At 52.8% G+C, this 12448-nt stretch overlaps 6 protein-coding genes across 6 annotated transcripts; 5 read left to right on the forward strand and 1 right to left on the reverse strand.

Moving 5' to 3' along the window:
• The first annotated feature begins 392 nt into the window (after positions 1-392).
• Positions 393-1770, forward strand: BP01DRAFT_328100 (Zn(II)2Cys6 transcription factor). The gene is made up of 3 exons (XM_025572932.1): positions 393-565; positions 631-1102; positions 1213-1770. The coding sequence occupies exons 1-3, from the start codon at positions 420-422 to the stop codon at positions 1738-1740; spliced, it is 1146 nt and encodes a 381-aa protein (XP_025427292.1). The 5' UTR covers positions 393-419; the 3' UTR covers positions 1741-1770.
• A 1929-nt stretch (positions 1771-3699) lies between these two features.
• Positions 3700-4399, forward strand: BP01DRAFT_360574 (uncharacterized protein). Its single transcript, XM_025575945.1, has one exon. It carries the CDS (start codon positions 3781-3783, stop codon positions 4306-4308), a length of 528 nt encoding a protein of 175 aa, XP_025427293.1. The 5' UTR covers positions 3700-3780; the 3' UTR covers positions 4309-4399.
• Positions 4400-4693: 294 nt separating this feature from the next.
• BP01DRAFT_377176 (phosphotransferase family protein) lies at positions 4694-6527 on the forward strand (the record flags this gene model as incomplete). The annotated part of the gene is made up of 4 exons (XM_025576997.1): positions 4694-4739; positions 4849-4879; positions 4951-5576; positions 5635-6527. 4 exons carry the CDS (start codon positions 4694-4696, stop codon positions 6525-6527), a joined length of 1596 nt encoding a protein of 531 aa, XP_025427294.1.
• Positions 6528-8420: 1893 nt separating this feature from the next.
• BP01DRAFT_173213 (uncharacterized protein) lies at positions 8421-9653 on the forward strand. The gene is made up of 2 exons (XM_025570787.1): positions 8421-9040; positions 9105-9653. Exons 1-2 carry the CDS (start codon positions 8538-8540, stop codon positions 9502-9504), a joined length of 903 nt encoding a protein of 300 aa, XP_025427295.1. The 5' UTR covers positions 8421-8537; the 3' UTR covers positions 9505-9653.
• BP01DRAFT_173219 (uncharacterized protein) lies at positions 9653-10239 on the forward strand. Its single transcript, XM_025570788.1, has one exon. The coding sequence runs from the start codon at positions 9802-9804 to the stop codon at positions 10099-10101; it is 300 nt and encodes a 99-aa protein (XP_025427296.1). The 5' UTR covers positions 9653-9801; the 3' UTR covers positions 10102-10239.
• Positions 10240-12437, reverse strand: BP01DRAFT_173224 (WD40 repeat domain-containing peptidylprolyl isomerase). The gene is made up of 3 exons (XM_025570789.1): positions 12326-12437; positions 11864-12241; positions 10240-11813 (listed from the first exon to the last, which is right to left on the reverse strand). The coding sequence occupies exons 1-3, from the start codon at positions 12399-12401 to the stop codon at positions 10378-10380; spliced, it is 1890 nt and encodes a 629-aa protein (XP_025427297.1). The 5' UTR covers positions 12402-12437; the 3' UTR covers positions 10240-10377.
• Positions 12438-12448: the final 11 nt, after the last annotated feature.

Consider the following 12448-nt stretch of genomic DNA (forward strand, 5'->3'; position numbering starts at 1 on the left):
TCGATGGTAAAAGGCACTGAGAGAAAACTCTTAACTGCATTGATATCTTTCTTACAATTGAAGAGGTGATAAAAGTTCACTGTTTCTTTGACCTAGGCGGACTTCCTCTACTAGCTCTTTTATACTTGTGCTTATGCTAGGGCTATTTGCAATATTGCGGGCCCGCCGGTGGGCGCTCCGGAGGGCATTCCGGGTGGGCACTCCGAGTGGCCTGCCCTTCTTCAGCATGACTTGACATATACCTGGAAACTCAGCATGCCCTGAAGACTTCCACAAAGCAACTTTCGAATCGACTGGTAGTTAGGATGATATGGATGATCTGACTAAGCCCGCAAGGCGGAAACACCGGATCCCTCTGTCCAAGTGTCCAAGTGTCCCACTGTCCAAGTATCCCCGCAATTCAGTATCATTTTACAAAAATGGCTCCCAAGACATCATATCAGTGTCGATTTCCTCGCTGTATCGCGAGCTATCAGCGAAAAGAGCATCGCCGTCGTCATGAGGCGCAACATACCCGCCAGCAGCTTCCACGGTGTCCCACTTGCAGCCAGGAATTTGGTCGGAGGTAAAGCCTTTTCCCATGCCTACTTTAACTTACAAGAGACATAGTTCAACGAGACCTATATTTAGGGACTCACTGCGACGACATATGCGAGCTGTACATGGGCTTTCAGAGTCCGGGCCTGCTGTCAAACACGCCTGCACCCGCTGTCGGACTCAAAAAGCTCGATGTCAAGGGGGTCCACCATGCAGTAATTGCCTGCACCGAGGCATTCGCTGTTCGTTGGATTCACAGTTAGCACAGCAACCCGCGGATAGCTCAACAGACACATCCTTGCGGATGCTTCCGCGACCGAACGCCTCCGAAGTTGTAACCGTTGCTCCCTTCGAGCGGGACAAGCATTTTCTCGGTCTATACTTCAAGCTGTTCCACCCTCACTGGTCCTTCAATCACCGGGGGTCCTTTCACGAGAGCGCCGAAACCCCCTTGCTGGTGCAGTCGATGATAGCCTTAGGTATGTGGGTAAGTGGGGAGAAAGATGCACAGTCAAAGGCCATTGAGATCCACCGCGTCCTGGACTCCGCCATACGTCAGCAGCGAGTATGTTAGGCCCTTTGTTCTGTTGCATTGTCCCCGTCTAAGGCATCCACAACTTTAAAGAGAACCAAGAGAAAAAAATTGTCACTGACTAGAAGAAATCTCAACTTCAGCATGTATGGGATGTTTCCGCCTCCCAGAACGCAAGCATGGGGATTTGTTCCTGGCCCGTCCCAACGTACCAGGCTATCCTACTCCATATCATCTTTGCTGCGCTACATAGAGACAACACCGGCCCCCTGAGTCTCGACTTGCAGCCCTCCCTCGATCCCGCAGCCGCCGCTCTACTGCACTGGCTGGTCGCGAGTTGCAAGAAACTGGGCATGCTGTATTATCCCAACGTGCTCAGTCGATATTGCCAAGACTATCCTGCGGCATATATCTGGGTCAGCATTGAAGAGGTCAAGAGGTTCAATCTGGCTGTGTTCAAGGTCTGCAGGACCTTTGGCTGCAGCACAGGCCTCCATGTGAGCGACTTACAGTTCCCTTTACCGGAGAACAATCCGCTGTGGAACGCGGCAGGCAAAGCCGAATGGATTGCCGCCGGTGCGGAGAATGTGCTTCGCGATGGTCTGGAAGATCCTTCGCCAAGAGAATGGATTTCGAATTCCGCAAGTGATATCATGAAGGCTCTAACATAACTATCGCTAGTAGGATTACATACAGCTTAGATAATGTGAAGTGGTAGGAGAGCCTTCTAAGTCAAAGTAAATCTCCTGTGGATCGTCTCCTCTTCCTCATACTCATAATGATTATAGAACCTGCAATAGCAGTCATAATAATAATCAGACTACGACCGTCAAACTACTGAATCAATTGCACGTTACGGGAGTAGAAAGTCCGCACTTCCTTGAGGGCCAGGAATCTCGCCCACCAGCGCAGCCTTTCATCAAACCAGTCATCGAGATAGTCCTTCGGTGGGGCATCCTCATATAGCCGGGTGTCACTTCGCATCTGCATGATGGCGCCGTATCCTGCCCTCCACTTCGCAACGGAGGACAGCTCCGGGTTGACTACTCTTGTGGAGCACCGCTCAAACTCGGCGAATCCCTTACATCTGTATAAGCGAGTGCCACAGCTTATACTCCTCGAGACAGACTGCCAACGAGCGTATAGTCTGTTGCCCAGGGATCAGTCTGCGGGGCTGACGAAGGCCTGTCTGGCACCCCAGGTGCCACTGTGACCCTCATCACTATGGATCATTTCTGGTAAGTATTCTGCAGTCGGACAAGACCTGGACACTCACCCGCAAGGGATATACTTCCCCACCCCAGCCCAGGCGATCCACTGGGCTTAGCCCAACGCGCGAACACTTGCCAGACAGTACGCAGCCATAGCAGACACTGCGGTTTTCGTCGCAGATTGGACCACGTGGTGATGGTCGCAACCGCACCAAGGCATATGACCCCCGGAATGAGGCCCAAAGCACTAATACAGAGGTACCGAATAAACACCCAGACATTTACTGGCACCAGATGTATGGTTTCCTATTCGCGCTGAATTGCGGGGGAGGGAAATGCGGGGTGGCTTAGGGTGCAGACACTACAAGATATGTAATTCAGCCTATGACAGATTAGTACTGTACATCCGTGGCAACTGAGTAAATTTGGAGTACATCCTCGCAACTGGTTTTCGACGCTACTGCAGTGTGATATGAGAGGACGTCCGAAGTTATGTATTCTTATCTACTTGAAGGATGGCGACTTGAAGTATGGAGACACCCGATAGAACCGATAGATCCTCGCGCGGTGACGTCGCGGCTTTTCCGAGATGGTCGAGAATGGCTACCACTTCCGAGATCGGACTCTCGCAGCTTGTCTGGCTTGATGTGGTTGAGGGTATCTGATGCTCAGATGCTCAATCTGAGGTTATGTTAAAGGCGGGGCTGAAGCCCTGAAGTCACTGTCTCATCGTCCGCTACTCACATTCTTCTCATCTCCTCTACTTTCACACTTACCACCATGATAGGAGGCAAGCTTGTGTCTCCGTGGCTAAGTAAGATCAGATATACATGAGTAAGTGGCTGATGGTTAGTTAGGTCTATACCTACCAGGCAATCAACCTGTCATGGCCCTGTCATTTCGGAAAGGCCAGACAGCCAGCTCTCACCTGTCGTGCGGGGCAATAGTGAGCATTACCGCTGAAGAATTCTTCTCCCATGAAATTGACCTTCAAGTCACCGGATTCGACTTGATCTCTTAATGAAAGAAGAACACTTCTTTCGCTATGGGTGTATTAACCCCGATCGCCAGCTTGTCACAAGAAGGCGCCAAAGTATTCATCCGAAAAATATAGGCCATCACTCACTCTTTTCTTCTATCAGCTATGGACTCAGCACCAAGACCGCCAGACATCCAAGGCGAAGTTTCTAGCTTCACAAGAAAAGCAACGCGCGCTCCAAGCCATCACTCAAGAAAATACTGCCATGTTGCAGGCGGTCCGGAGGGTGGCTGAGCTGATTGAGACGAAGGAGACCATCGTCGTTGCGGATGCCTTCAATTCCACCGCGGCTTTCCTTTCTATGTTCCAGGCCGCAGCAGTCTTTTCCGTCGCGTTATGTCTTCTCAGAGCTGATGACGCTGTCAGAAGAGTCGGTTCCAGTCTAGAACAGATTCGCGGCGAGCTCACCATGGCGAATCTCGCAAGGGTGCAGGGCTGGGGGGCGTTGGGATTTGGTGGACATGTGCATGGCTTTGTCAAGAACGAGCTCGGAAAGTACGCCAGGGCTAAGGACGGACGCCGTTCACTACTTCTATGTGTGGCATTTTGACACCGACTGGTACCAATACTTCGAGGATGCCAATCTACAATCGCCCCTTGGTCCCGAGTTTGGGGGCTACGGTCATGACCTAGTCGCCCTGTGTCTGAGGATGCGGACGGACAGAGAAACCCTGATCGAGACAACCGACTATGGACGCACTGCCATTTTCCACCTTCTGGTGCCAGCCTATGAAGGGACCGTCATCAGCGCGCCTTTTGTGTTCCACGAGGGTCTGATGCCGCTGACTATAACTGGGCAGAGACATGGTGGGGTGGATCGTGTCTGGTTTAATCTGCGTCGGCAACCCCGAGATTTGCGTCTAGAGTTTGTGAGTATTTTGGAACGCGAAGAGAAATCAATAGAGAAGATCGGCCTCGTGGGCTTGGTGGCTTGCTGGTTTGGAGTGGCTGGCTGTGCAGTCGCGATGGGCGCATGCCCCCCGAGGTGATCCGGGCTTATAGAATAATCACATTCTATATGGTTCGTCGTATCTGAAATATGATCCGGCTGCACAGCGAAAGCGAAACTTCATCGGGATGAACAATATACACATAGTCCGTATCTACCGTGACAGCTGCCTTGATGCTCCGGCTGAAGAAGGATTGACGGATACTAAACCCTGGAAGACTGCATTAGTGCCTCGGCAGTGGAAGGAGATGGGATGATTCCTGCATCGGACCAAAGGGACGACCGTCTTCCTCCGAGCATAGTTAGACAAGCAATCATTTCCCCGCCTCCTCCTCTTCCCTCTCTTCCTCATCTCATCTCACAGAAATTTCCTCATTTCTACCTTTCGCTGGCTGGCTCGCTCAGTCTTCAGTCGCAAACAGACAATGAGAGTGCCCTACCGCAGCCATAATGAAGCTCCTCCTGGCTCAGGTAAGACGCCCGGCGATCCAAGCACCCTGCAGGCAACTCCGAGTGCTGCAGGACGGGGCTACAGCCTCAAGGAGATGGCAACACAACGACCGCTCTGCCTCTTCTTCAGATCTATTTAACGACACATCAGGGCGATGGATGTATGTCACCCTTTGCCCTTATACTATCATGAGCGCGACCGCACATGCATCAGAAACTGACCGTGCAACAGTTACGACGAACACCTCCGCAAATCTCAACGACGGCGACCGTTCAACGTAGATGAGCTGAAACGTCTGGCTGCATCCTCAATCAATGCCCCCGCGTCGGAGGTCGTGGATCTACAGAAACTCGGCGAGGGCGGCTTCAACCGCACCTTTCTCGTCACCATGCGTGATGGCTTCCAACTCGTGGCACGCATTCCTTACCCCGTCACGGAGCCCAAGTACCTCTTAGTCGCGAGTGAGGTAGCTACCATCAATTATCTACGCCGCCGGGGGTTCCCTGTACCTCGCATCTACGGATACTCAGCGACAGCGGATAATGCCGCGGGCACGGAGTATATCTTCATGGAACGCGCGTCGGGACGGTCTTTGACTGAGCGTTGGTTCGACTTATCCGAAAAGGAGCTGGCAGGGTTAGTGGAAAAGCTTGTTGCGTGGGAGGCGAGGCTGTTTGCGCTCGAGTTCCCGGCTAGTGGGAGTATCTTCATGGAGCGGGACCTGCGGTGCATGGAGACGGTGCCTATTCCGGGCGAGGAGGGCTTCGTGCCAGAAGGCCAATTTTGCATTGGACCCGAGGTCACAAGGGGTCTCTGGTTGGGACAACGACGCATTTTGCCCGTTCACCGAGGACCATGTAAGTCATCCCCCAACAATCTTGTGTCTGCACAAAGACTGACCGACTTCGGGTGTAGACACGAGCCCGGTGGAGGCGCTGACTGCCGGCGCTAGGAAGGAGATTGCCTATCTCGAAGAATATGGTCAGCCGGTGCAATCGTCGAAACATCGGTCACCTCATCAACCATATAAGCAGTCGCCCAGAGAGTATATCAATAGTCTCGCTGATTATCTTCGAATTGCACCGTACTTAGTTCCGAGCGATACGTCCCTAACGCGACATACGATTCGTCATCCAGATCTGCAGCCCAGTAACATCTTTGTCGACGATGATCTAGAAATCACGGCCCTGATCGACTGGCAATATACTAACATTCGCCCACTGTTCTTACAGTGCGGAGTTCCGACCAATCTCCAGAGCGCGGATGGTGATAGTCCTAATCTGCTGCAAGAACCAAGTTTGCCAGAGAGGTTGGACATGCTAAGTGAAGCGGAGAAAAGCCGCGAACGGGAGCTTTTTCGCAGCCGCTGGCTGCATTACTGCTATCTCAACTCAACAGCCAAGCTCAATCGGCCCCACCAGGCGGCCTTGACGGGAGATCTGGGGGTGTTGAGGCAAAAATTGTGCAATCAGGCTGCTGTTCCCTGGGATGGGGACAATGTCACCCTCAAAGCAGACTTGATTCAGTTGACGATGAATTGGGAACGACTGGCGCGGTCGGAAGATAGCGATGACTCGACCTGTCCGATCACGTATGATAAGGACGAGGCGAACAAGTGTTTAGAGCTGAGTTCTGCGCAGATGGAGTTCAATGAGCAAGACCAATGGTCGAGGCACGCACTAGGTGTCGGGTCTGAGGGATGGGTGCCAGCTGAGCGGTACGAGTATGTAAAAGCATGCGAAGAGCTTTTGAGAGTTGATGAATTTGCTGCTGCTGGTTCTGGTAGAGAACGAGCTCTAGGATGTTGAATGCTGGAAAATCATTTGTTGATTGATGGTATGGGGTCACGAAGAAGGATTTATCATGACGGGGTTTGGTTGAGGTCTCGTCCATTGTTGCTTAAATGAGGCTGCATCAAGTGGCAAATCGAGATCTGCTAGTAGGTGAAGTCCAGCTTTGACAGGCAGTCGAACATCGCAAGAAGCGAGATTGATTTGGATCTTTCTCTCCCCTGCTTCCAGCATCGCAGGGCCAAGTCTGACGTGCTCAAGATAATTTGGATCTTTTATTCGAATGTTTTGGTGTCATTGGATAATCCACAACGGAGTTTTCATGAATCACAGTCGGCATCTACCTGACTATCCTCAACAATAACACCGAGCATCATGATGCGTAGTCGATAGTCTAGACAGTCGGGGTTGATGCACGAACAGTGGATTGGTCTGATAAAGCCCCTCCTGTACCGGAGAAAACGTGTCCTGGGGACCTACTCGATGTCTTGCATGTCTTAGTGTTATCTTTCTTAGTGTTATCTTGTACGAATTGCGGAAGATCCTTGTCCATGCTGACGGGCTAGTGCTCCAGGGAAAGAGTGGGCCTTCGCTTCGACGGTGAACACACAACGGTCTCGAACTACAGAGTACTGTGGTAATTTCCACCTTGCATAAAGACACTACTCCGTAGAAAGGTGCAGTTTCCGATCGGGCAAAGTGGGCTGAAAATAGATTAGGGACAGGCATTCTGATCCCTTGCTTTTGGCAGCTTGGCTCGATGAAGGCGCGAAAGGGGCGACTAGACCTGGTTGGGCATAATTCCGTACAAGTCTGCTCCCGACTTTACTCTTGGCTCATCAGCATTGAGGAGTCGCAATGACTGCAGTTCATCTGGTGAGGGTGAGTTGGCGTGGTTGACACATTCCCGAGGGGTTTTCAGCAGTTCATGGCCCTGCCCCTGGACTGAGATTGAGATTGGTTTCTCTGGATCTAGGCTGATCCGTGGATCCTGGGCGGGCTTAAATCAAGGTTCCATCGCGTTGATCAACACGAGATGCGATCGACATTGTTAAGTCGGTTGACCGATGCGCGATGAGGAGCTGCAATATAGTCACGATGACTTCATGTGCCAGGCAAACGACGTACTTCAGGATTCAGGTAGGTCGGGTAGTGTCTAGCTCGAGAGATTGCAGCATACTGGGGAAGCAATGATGGGGACTGAATCCACTTGGATTGCATCATGAAGAGGAGGCAGTGGGCCCAGGAACGAGGTTTATTGGGCCTAGTGGGCTGCATATTTTTACCACCAGTCAATCTGACAGGGCGTCCTCACGCATCCGGGCATGGCCGATGAGCGATGGGTAGCAGCTGAGATTATGGTGGTCGGGGAGAATAAGTCATTAGGTATAGTGTGTGTGTGATGCAGGAAATAATAATCGAGAACAAGAAAAGCGCGGAGCATGACAGGGTCAGCAGAGAGGAAGTGAATGGGATGAAGAGCACAAAGTAGAGTGAGAGAGAGAGAAAGATTTCACTGTAGAAAAGAAGTAACTACTGTTTAGGCGATAGTCACCGCCAGGCCGCGCAACTCCCTTTCATTCATCCCGCCCGCAACCGGCTTCCAATCTCTCTCTCCCCATCCTCGCTCCCTCCCTCCCTCAATCTTTCGCTTCGTCTTCGGGCTTCCTTCCAAGGTTGCTGCTTACTGTCTCTCTCTCTTTCTCCCTCCCCGCCCCTCCCTCCCTCCCTCCTCCCCATCCAACTTCGGGGGTTCAACTCTTCCCACCTTTGAAACACACTATCCACAATAACCTCAGTGTTTTCCCTCTCCACCCTTTCCTCCCCCCTCTCCCCCCCCTCTCTGGGATCTTATCTCTCTCTCTCGTCATTCGTTCCACCTCTTCAATTCCTCTCTCATTCTCCTCCTACTTTGTCCACCTCTCGTTTGAACCTGTCTGTCGACATATCATGGTTCACGGCTGTCAGTAAACATTCCTCTCGACGGTCCCCACCGCCCATTCCTCTCAGTCTCCGAAAGCAGTCGTCATGGCCCCTTGGCCTCAGGCCTGGACCGCCAGTCATGCTACTGCCAGACCTTCCAGATTGCGATCCCTGCCTTTGATCGCCTACCTCTCGCTACTCCTCGCCTCAACCATCGCCAATGCGCAAACTGTCGCTATCCTACCTTCCACTGCCTCTGCCTCCTTTCCCTCATGCGGCCTGACCTGCTTCGCCCTCCGTCAAGCCCAGCAAGAATGCTTGCTCCCCGCTGATTCACAAACGAATTCCGCTACTGATACGGAATGCTTCTGTCATTCGCATAACCTCACCGAGCTTCATACCTCCTCCGACTCGATCTGCGACGATACTTGCACCAACGCCTCCGATCGCTCGTTAATACAGACATGGTACAGCAACTACTGCGCTCTCGAAGCTCCTCTCACCCAACCCGAAACGAATGGTAAGGAGGAGGAAAATTGGCAGGCCCATTCCGCTCAATCAGTCACCAAGATTCGCGCATACCGGAGAAATGACGCTTCTCAGGCTTGGTAGGTGCACCTCGAGGGTTTTGCTGTCTAGTTGGGCACAATTGGCTGACGTATTGTGCTTCAGGTGGTCAACACACTACAAATGGGTGATTATGGTCATCATCCTAGTCGTCGGGTTCACCATCATCAGCGTGGTGGGCGTATGGGCGAAGCGCCGCCATGATCGGAAGTACCCAGGCTTGTATCACGCCGCAGCGACCGGTGGTACAGACAGCGCGTTGCTGGCCGCCCGCCAACAAGAGGCCAGTCCCTCACCGGGTCCTGATCTCCGCGCTCCGGGTCAGTTCATGCCCGGTCGCTACGACCCCGTGCAGAACCCGGAATCTATCGCTAGCAGCTCACGCACCAACGTCGCTGCTGCTGCTCCTGTTCCCGGGCCCCGACCCGCTCGCACGCCATCCCGTCTGCAGAAGGCGCAGACCGTATCTGAAGGTGACACCGAAATCCGCGAAGTGGCTCGATGAAACCAGATCACGGGCCTCGTATTTGAGCCCAATTAGTCATCCCGCGAATCCTCTGTGTTCTGTCCATTTGCCGTGACTTTCTTTTCATTCAACGATAGCAAATCATGGATTCCATCTTATTCTTCGCTTTTTTCAACTCTTACGGCAACACATCTGCCGTGAACCAACAGCAGACGCCTTTATGGACAAAAACGGGCCTGTCCCGCTGATCTTTGCATATATCCGGCGTTTCACTGTGTCTATAAGGGTATTTTATTGCAGTACAGTACCAGTGATCCTTTTTTCCCCCTGCACAGTATGAGGTATCACTTTCCTTCGTTTGTTGAAAACGCCATCCTGTTCCAAGTTTTGTGCATAGTTACTGGTTCAGGCATCCTATTTGGCTCTGTCTCACGTCATTGCGATCGAAAATCTATTCTTCTCTCACTCATGTCGTACTCTCGCACATCTCCAGCAAGGGATCATGGGGATCAATCTTCTACGGTGTTTTACTGTATCACAGGAACTGAAGTTGAGGTTGTCTCCGTTGATGATGATTTTCTTTCAACTTGTGACATCTCGGACTGGGAACATGTACCCGCGATACCGGAAGTTTAGTAGGTATGCTTGATTATGCCAGGTTCAAATATCAAAAGGAACTCATGTCGCTCATTGCCAATGCGAAGACTGTATAGCAAATATCCAGAAACAAACCTACGTATATCGAAAAAAATCGTGATTCGTACAAGGATGCTCAATGCGGGTGATGGATATAATCTAGATGTACAGGGAACCCAGCATAGGAGACCAAGCCAAAACTGTGGAAAGAAAGGGAAGGGCCAGTGTCGACGATATTTCATCAGCCGTTTCAACTTGTGGAGTCTGCTTCCCCTCTCACGAGACCGTGATACTGACGATTTTGATATCCTGCTCGGGCTTCTCCTTGTACGTCTTGGTGTTCTCGATCTTATGCACGACATCGAGGCCCTGCACCGCGCGGCCGAAGACGGTGTGCTTGCCGTCCAGCCAGGGCGTCTTCTCCGTGGTGATGAAGAACTGGCTGCCGTTGGTGTTGGGGCCGGCGTTGGCCATGGAGAGGGTGTAGGGTTTGTCGTGCTTGAGGCTGGAGAACTCGTCCTCGAACTCGCCGCCCCAGATGGACTCGCCGCCGGTGCCGTCGCCGAGCGGGTCGCCGCCTTGGATCATGAACTTGCGGATCACGCGGTGGAAGATGGTGTTGTTGTAATAGCCGTTGCGGGCATGCGTGGTGAAGTTCTCGACCGCCTTGGGCGCGGCGGAGGGGTACAGCCGCAGGTGGATGTCGCCCATGGTGGTGTGCAGGACGGCCGACGTGCCAAGCTCGGCGGTCTTCTGGGCGGTGGCCTCGCGGCCGGAGGCGGCCTCGCGCGGTCGCTCGTTCTGGACGTCGCGGGTGGATTTGGAGACGTCGGTGTCGTTCGTGAAGAGGTAGAAGCGGAGTTTGCCGTAGCCGGTGCTGATGAGGAGCGGGTCGCGCTCTTCGGATTCCTGGAGGAGGGGATTGGCGCTGGCGGCCATGGAGACGGTCACGACTCCCTTCTTCTGGGGCTGGCCTTGGTACATGGCGAGGTTGAGGGCCCGGAAGGGCTCGTCTTTGGCGTAGACCCGGACCACCCGGTTGGTGTAGGTGTTGATGCACTTGACGCCGTGGAGGGAGCCGTACAGGATGAAGTGGCCCGATTCGTCAAAGAGGACGTTGACTTTCGGCTTGGTGATGGGGTTCTCGAGCTCGCGCTCGACCGCTAACCGCCGGCCGAACTCGACCTCGTCGAGCTGGTAGAGCGCTGTGCCGGCCTGCTGCATCTCCATGATGGTGGTGAGAGACTCATCGTACTTGCGGTAGAGCTTTCCGGTAGCGAAGTCAAAGATGCGGATTTGGCGGTCGGGGAACGAGATCGTCGCGAATTGCTCGCCGGAAGGTGAGATGGATATGGATGCGGGAGTAGACTTGGATTTCTTGAACTCGAAGAGGTTGGTGGAGGACTTAAGCTCAAACACATTGTCTGGTTTTTCGAACGAGCCGTCACCCGCCCGCCAATACTCGATCATGCCAGACTCATCAGCGGAGATGACACAGTCGTAGGCGTCGTTGAAGGCAATAGCGACTATAGGACTGCGATGGATGGTTTTGACAGTGTGTAACGGGGTAGGGTTCTCGCCGCGGCCGTCGAAGAACTGGATCATGCTGCTCTCTTCGTCGGTCACCGCAAGGAGCGGCAATGAGGCGCCACGGCGATGCACCCAGCAAACACACCGCGGGTTGAAATCGACTGTTAGCATAGCCAATAGATCTACACCCGAGTTAGACTGAGTTGCACCGACTCCAGACTGAAAGACATACCAAAAGTAATTACATCGAATATCTTAATCGTCTTGTCGGCACCAGTCGTCGCGAAGCTTCGGCCATCGGCACTAACGCTGACATGCTTGATCTCCGTGGCATGCGCCTTGAACTCTTTCACAAACTCAACCCCAACTGCCATTTTCTTCCAGAACTTAACGACGCCATCGATGGAGGAGGTGATCAGGAAGTCCGTATGCGGAGTCACTGTGAGGAAGGACAATTGGTCCTTGTGCATGAGGGATTTCGAATACCGGGGCGATGCCGGGAGCGCATTCACGTAAACTTTCTCGAAAGGGAGCTTGCGGCGCTTTTTCTTAGGAGCATCTGCAGAGGGAAGAGCTGGACCGAAGTCATCATCGGATGAATCGTCGTCGCCTGCGCAAATAAAGTCAGTAGCTGATCGAGCTGGAGCTCTTGTTGCGCAACTGTACTGATTCTCCGGGAGTCGTGCAGACGTACCATCCTGATCGCCACCATCAACGGCGGATATGGGACGCTTGGTCGACGCCAATCTCTGCTCCTCTTCAGCAGGCATTGTGGGTGTTAGCAATTAGTATAGAGTGAGGGAATGACTGGGGGGAA

Source organism: Aspergillus saccharolyticus (genome assembly GCF_003184585.1).
Source record: "Aspergillus saccharolyticus JOP 1030-1 unplaced genomic scaffold BP01scaffold_49, whole genome shotgun sequence".
Taxonomy (NCBI): Eukaryota; Fungi; Ascomycota; class Eurotiomycetes; order Eurotiales; family Aspergillaceae; genus Aspergillus; species Aspergillus saccharolyticus.

What these genes read in the sequence shown, in the direction of transcription:
- BP01DRAFT_360574 (XM_025575945.1), top strand. Translation starts at nt 3,781, where the DNA reads ATGTGCATGGCTTTGTCAAGAACGAGCTCGGAAAGTACGCCAGGGCTA.
- BP01DRAFT_173219 (XM_025570788.1), top strand. Translation starts at nt 9,802, where the DNA reads ATGAGGTATCACTTTCCTTCGTTTGTTGAAAACGCCATCCTGTTCCAA.
- BP01DRAFT_173213 (XM_025570787.1), top strand. Translation starts at nt 8,538, where the DNA reads ATGGCCCCTTGGCCTCAGGCCTGGACCGCCAGTCATGCTACTGCCAGA. An exon ending in AATGACGCTTCTCAGGCTTG is followed by an intron (nt 9,041 to 9,104) that starts GTAGGTGCACCT and finishes ATTGTGCTTCAG; the next exon opens with GTGGTCAACACACTACAAAT.
- BP01DRAFT_328100 (XM_025572932.1), top strand. Translation starts at nt 420, where the DNA reads ATGGCTCCCAAGACATCATATCAGTGTCGATTTCCTCGCTGTATCGCG. An exon ending in AGCCAGGAATTTGGTCGGAG is followed by an intron (nt 566 to 630) that starts GTAAAGCCTTTT and finishes ACCTATATTTAG; the next exon opens with GGACTCACTGCGACGACATA. An exon ending in CCGCCATACGTCAGCAGCGA is followed by an intron (nt 1,103 to 1,212) that starts GTATGTTAGGCC and finishes TCTCAACTTCAG; the next exon opens with CATGTATGGGATGTTTCCGC.
- BP01DRAFT_173224 (XM_025570789.1), bottom strand. Translation starts at nt 12,401, where the DNA reads ATGCCTGCTGAAGAGGAGCAGAGATTGGCGTCGACCAAGCGTCCCATA. An exon ending in TGATGGTGGCGATCAGGATG is followed by an intron (nt 12,242 to 12,325) that starts GTACGTCTGCAC and finishes TTATTTGCGCAG; the next exon opens with GCGACGACGATTCATCCGAT. An exon ending in ATTCGATGTAATTACTTTTG is followed by an intron (nt 11,814 to 11,863) that starts GTATGTCTTTCA and finishes ACTCGGGTGTAG; the next exon opens with ATCTATTGGCTATGCTAACA.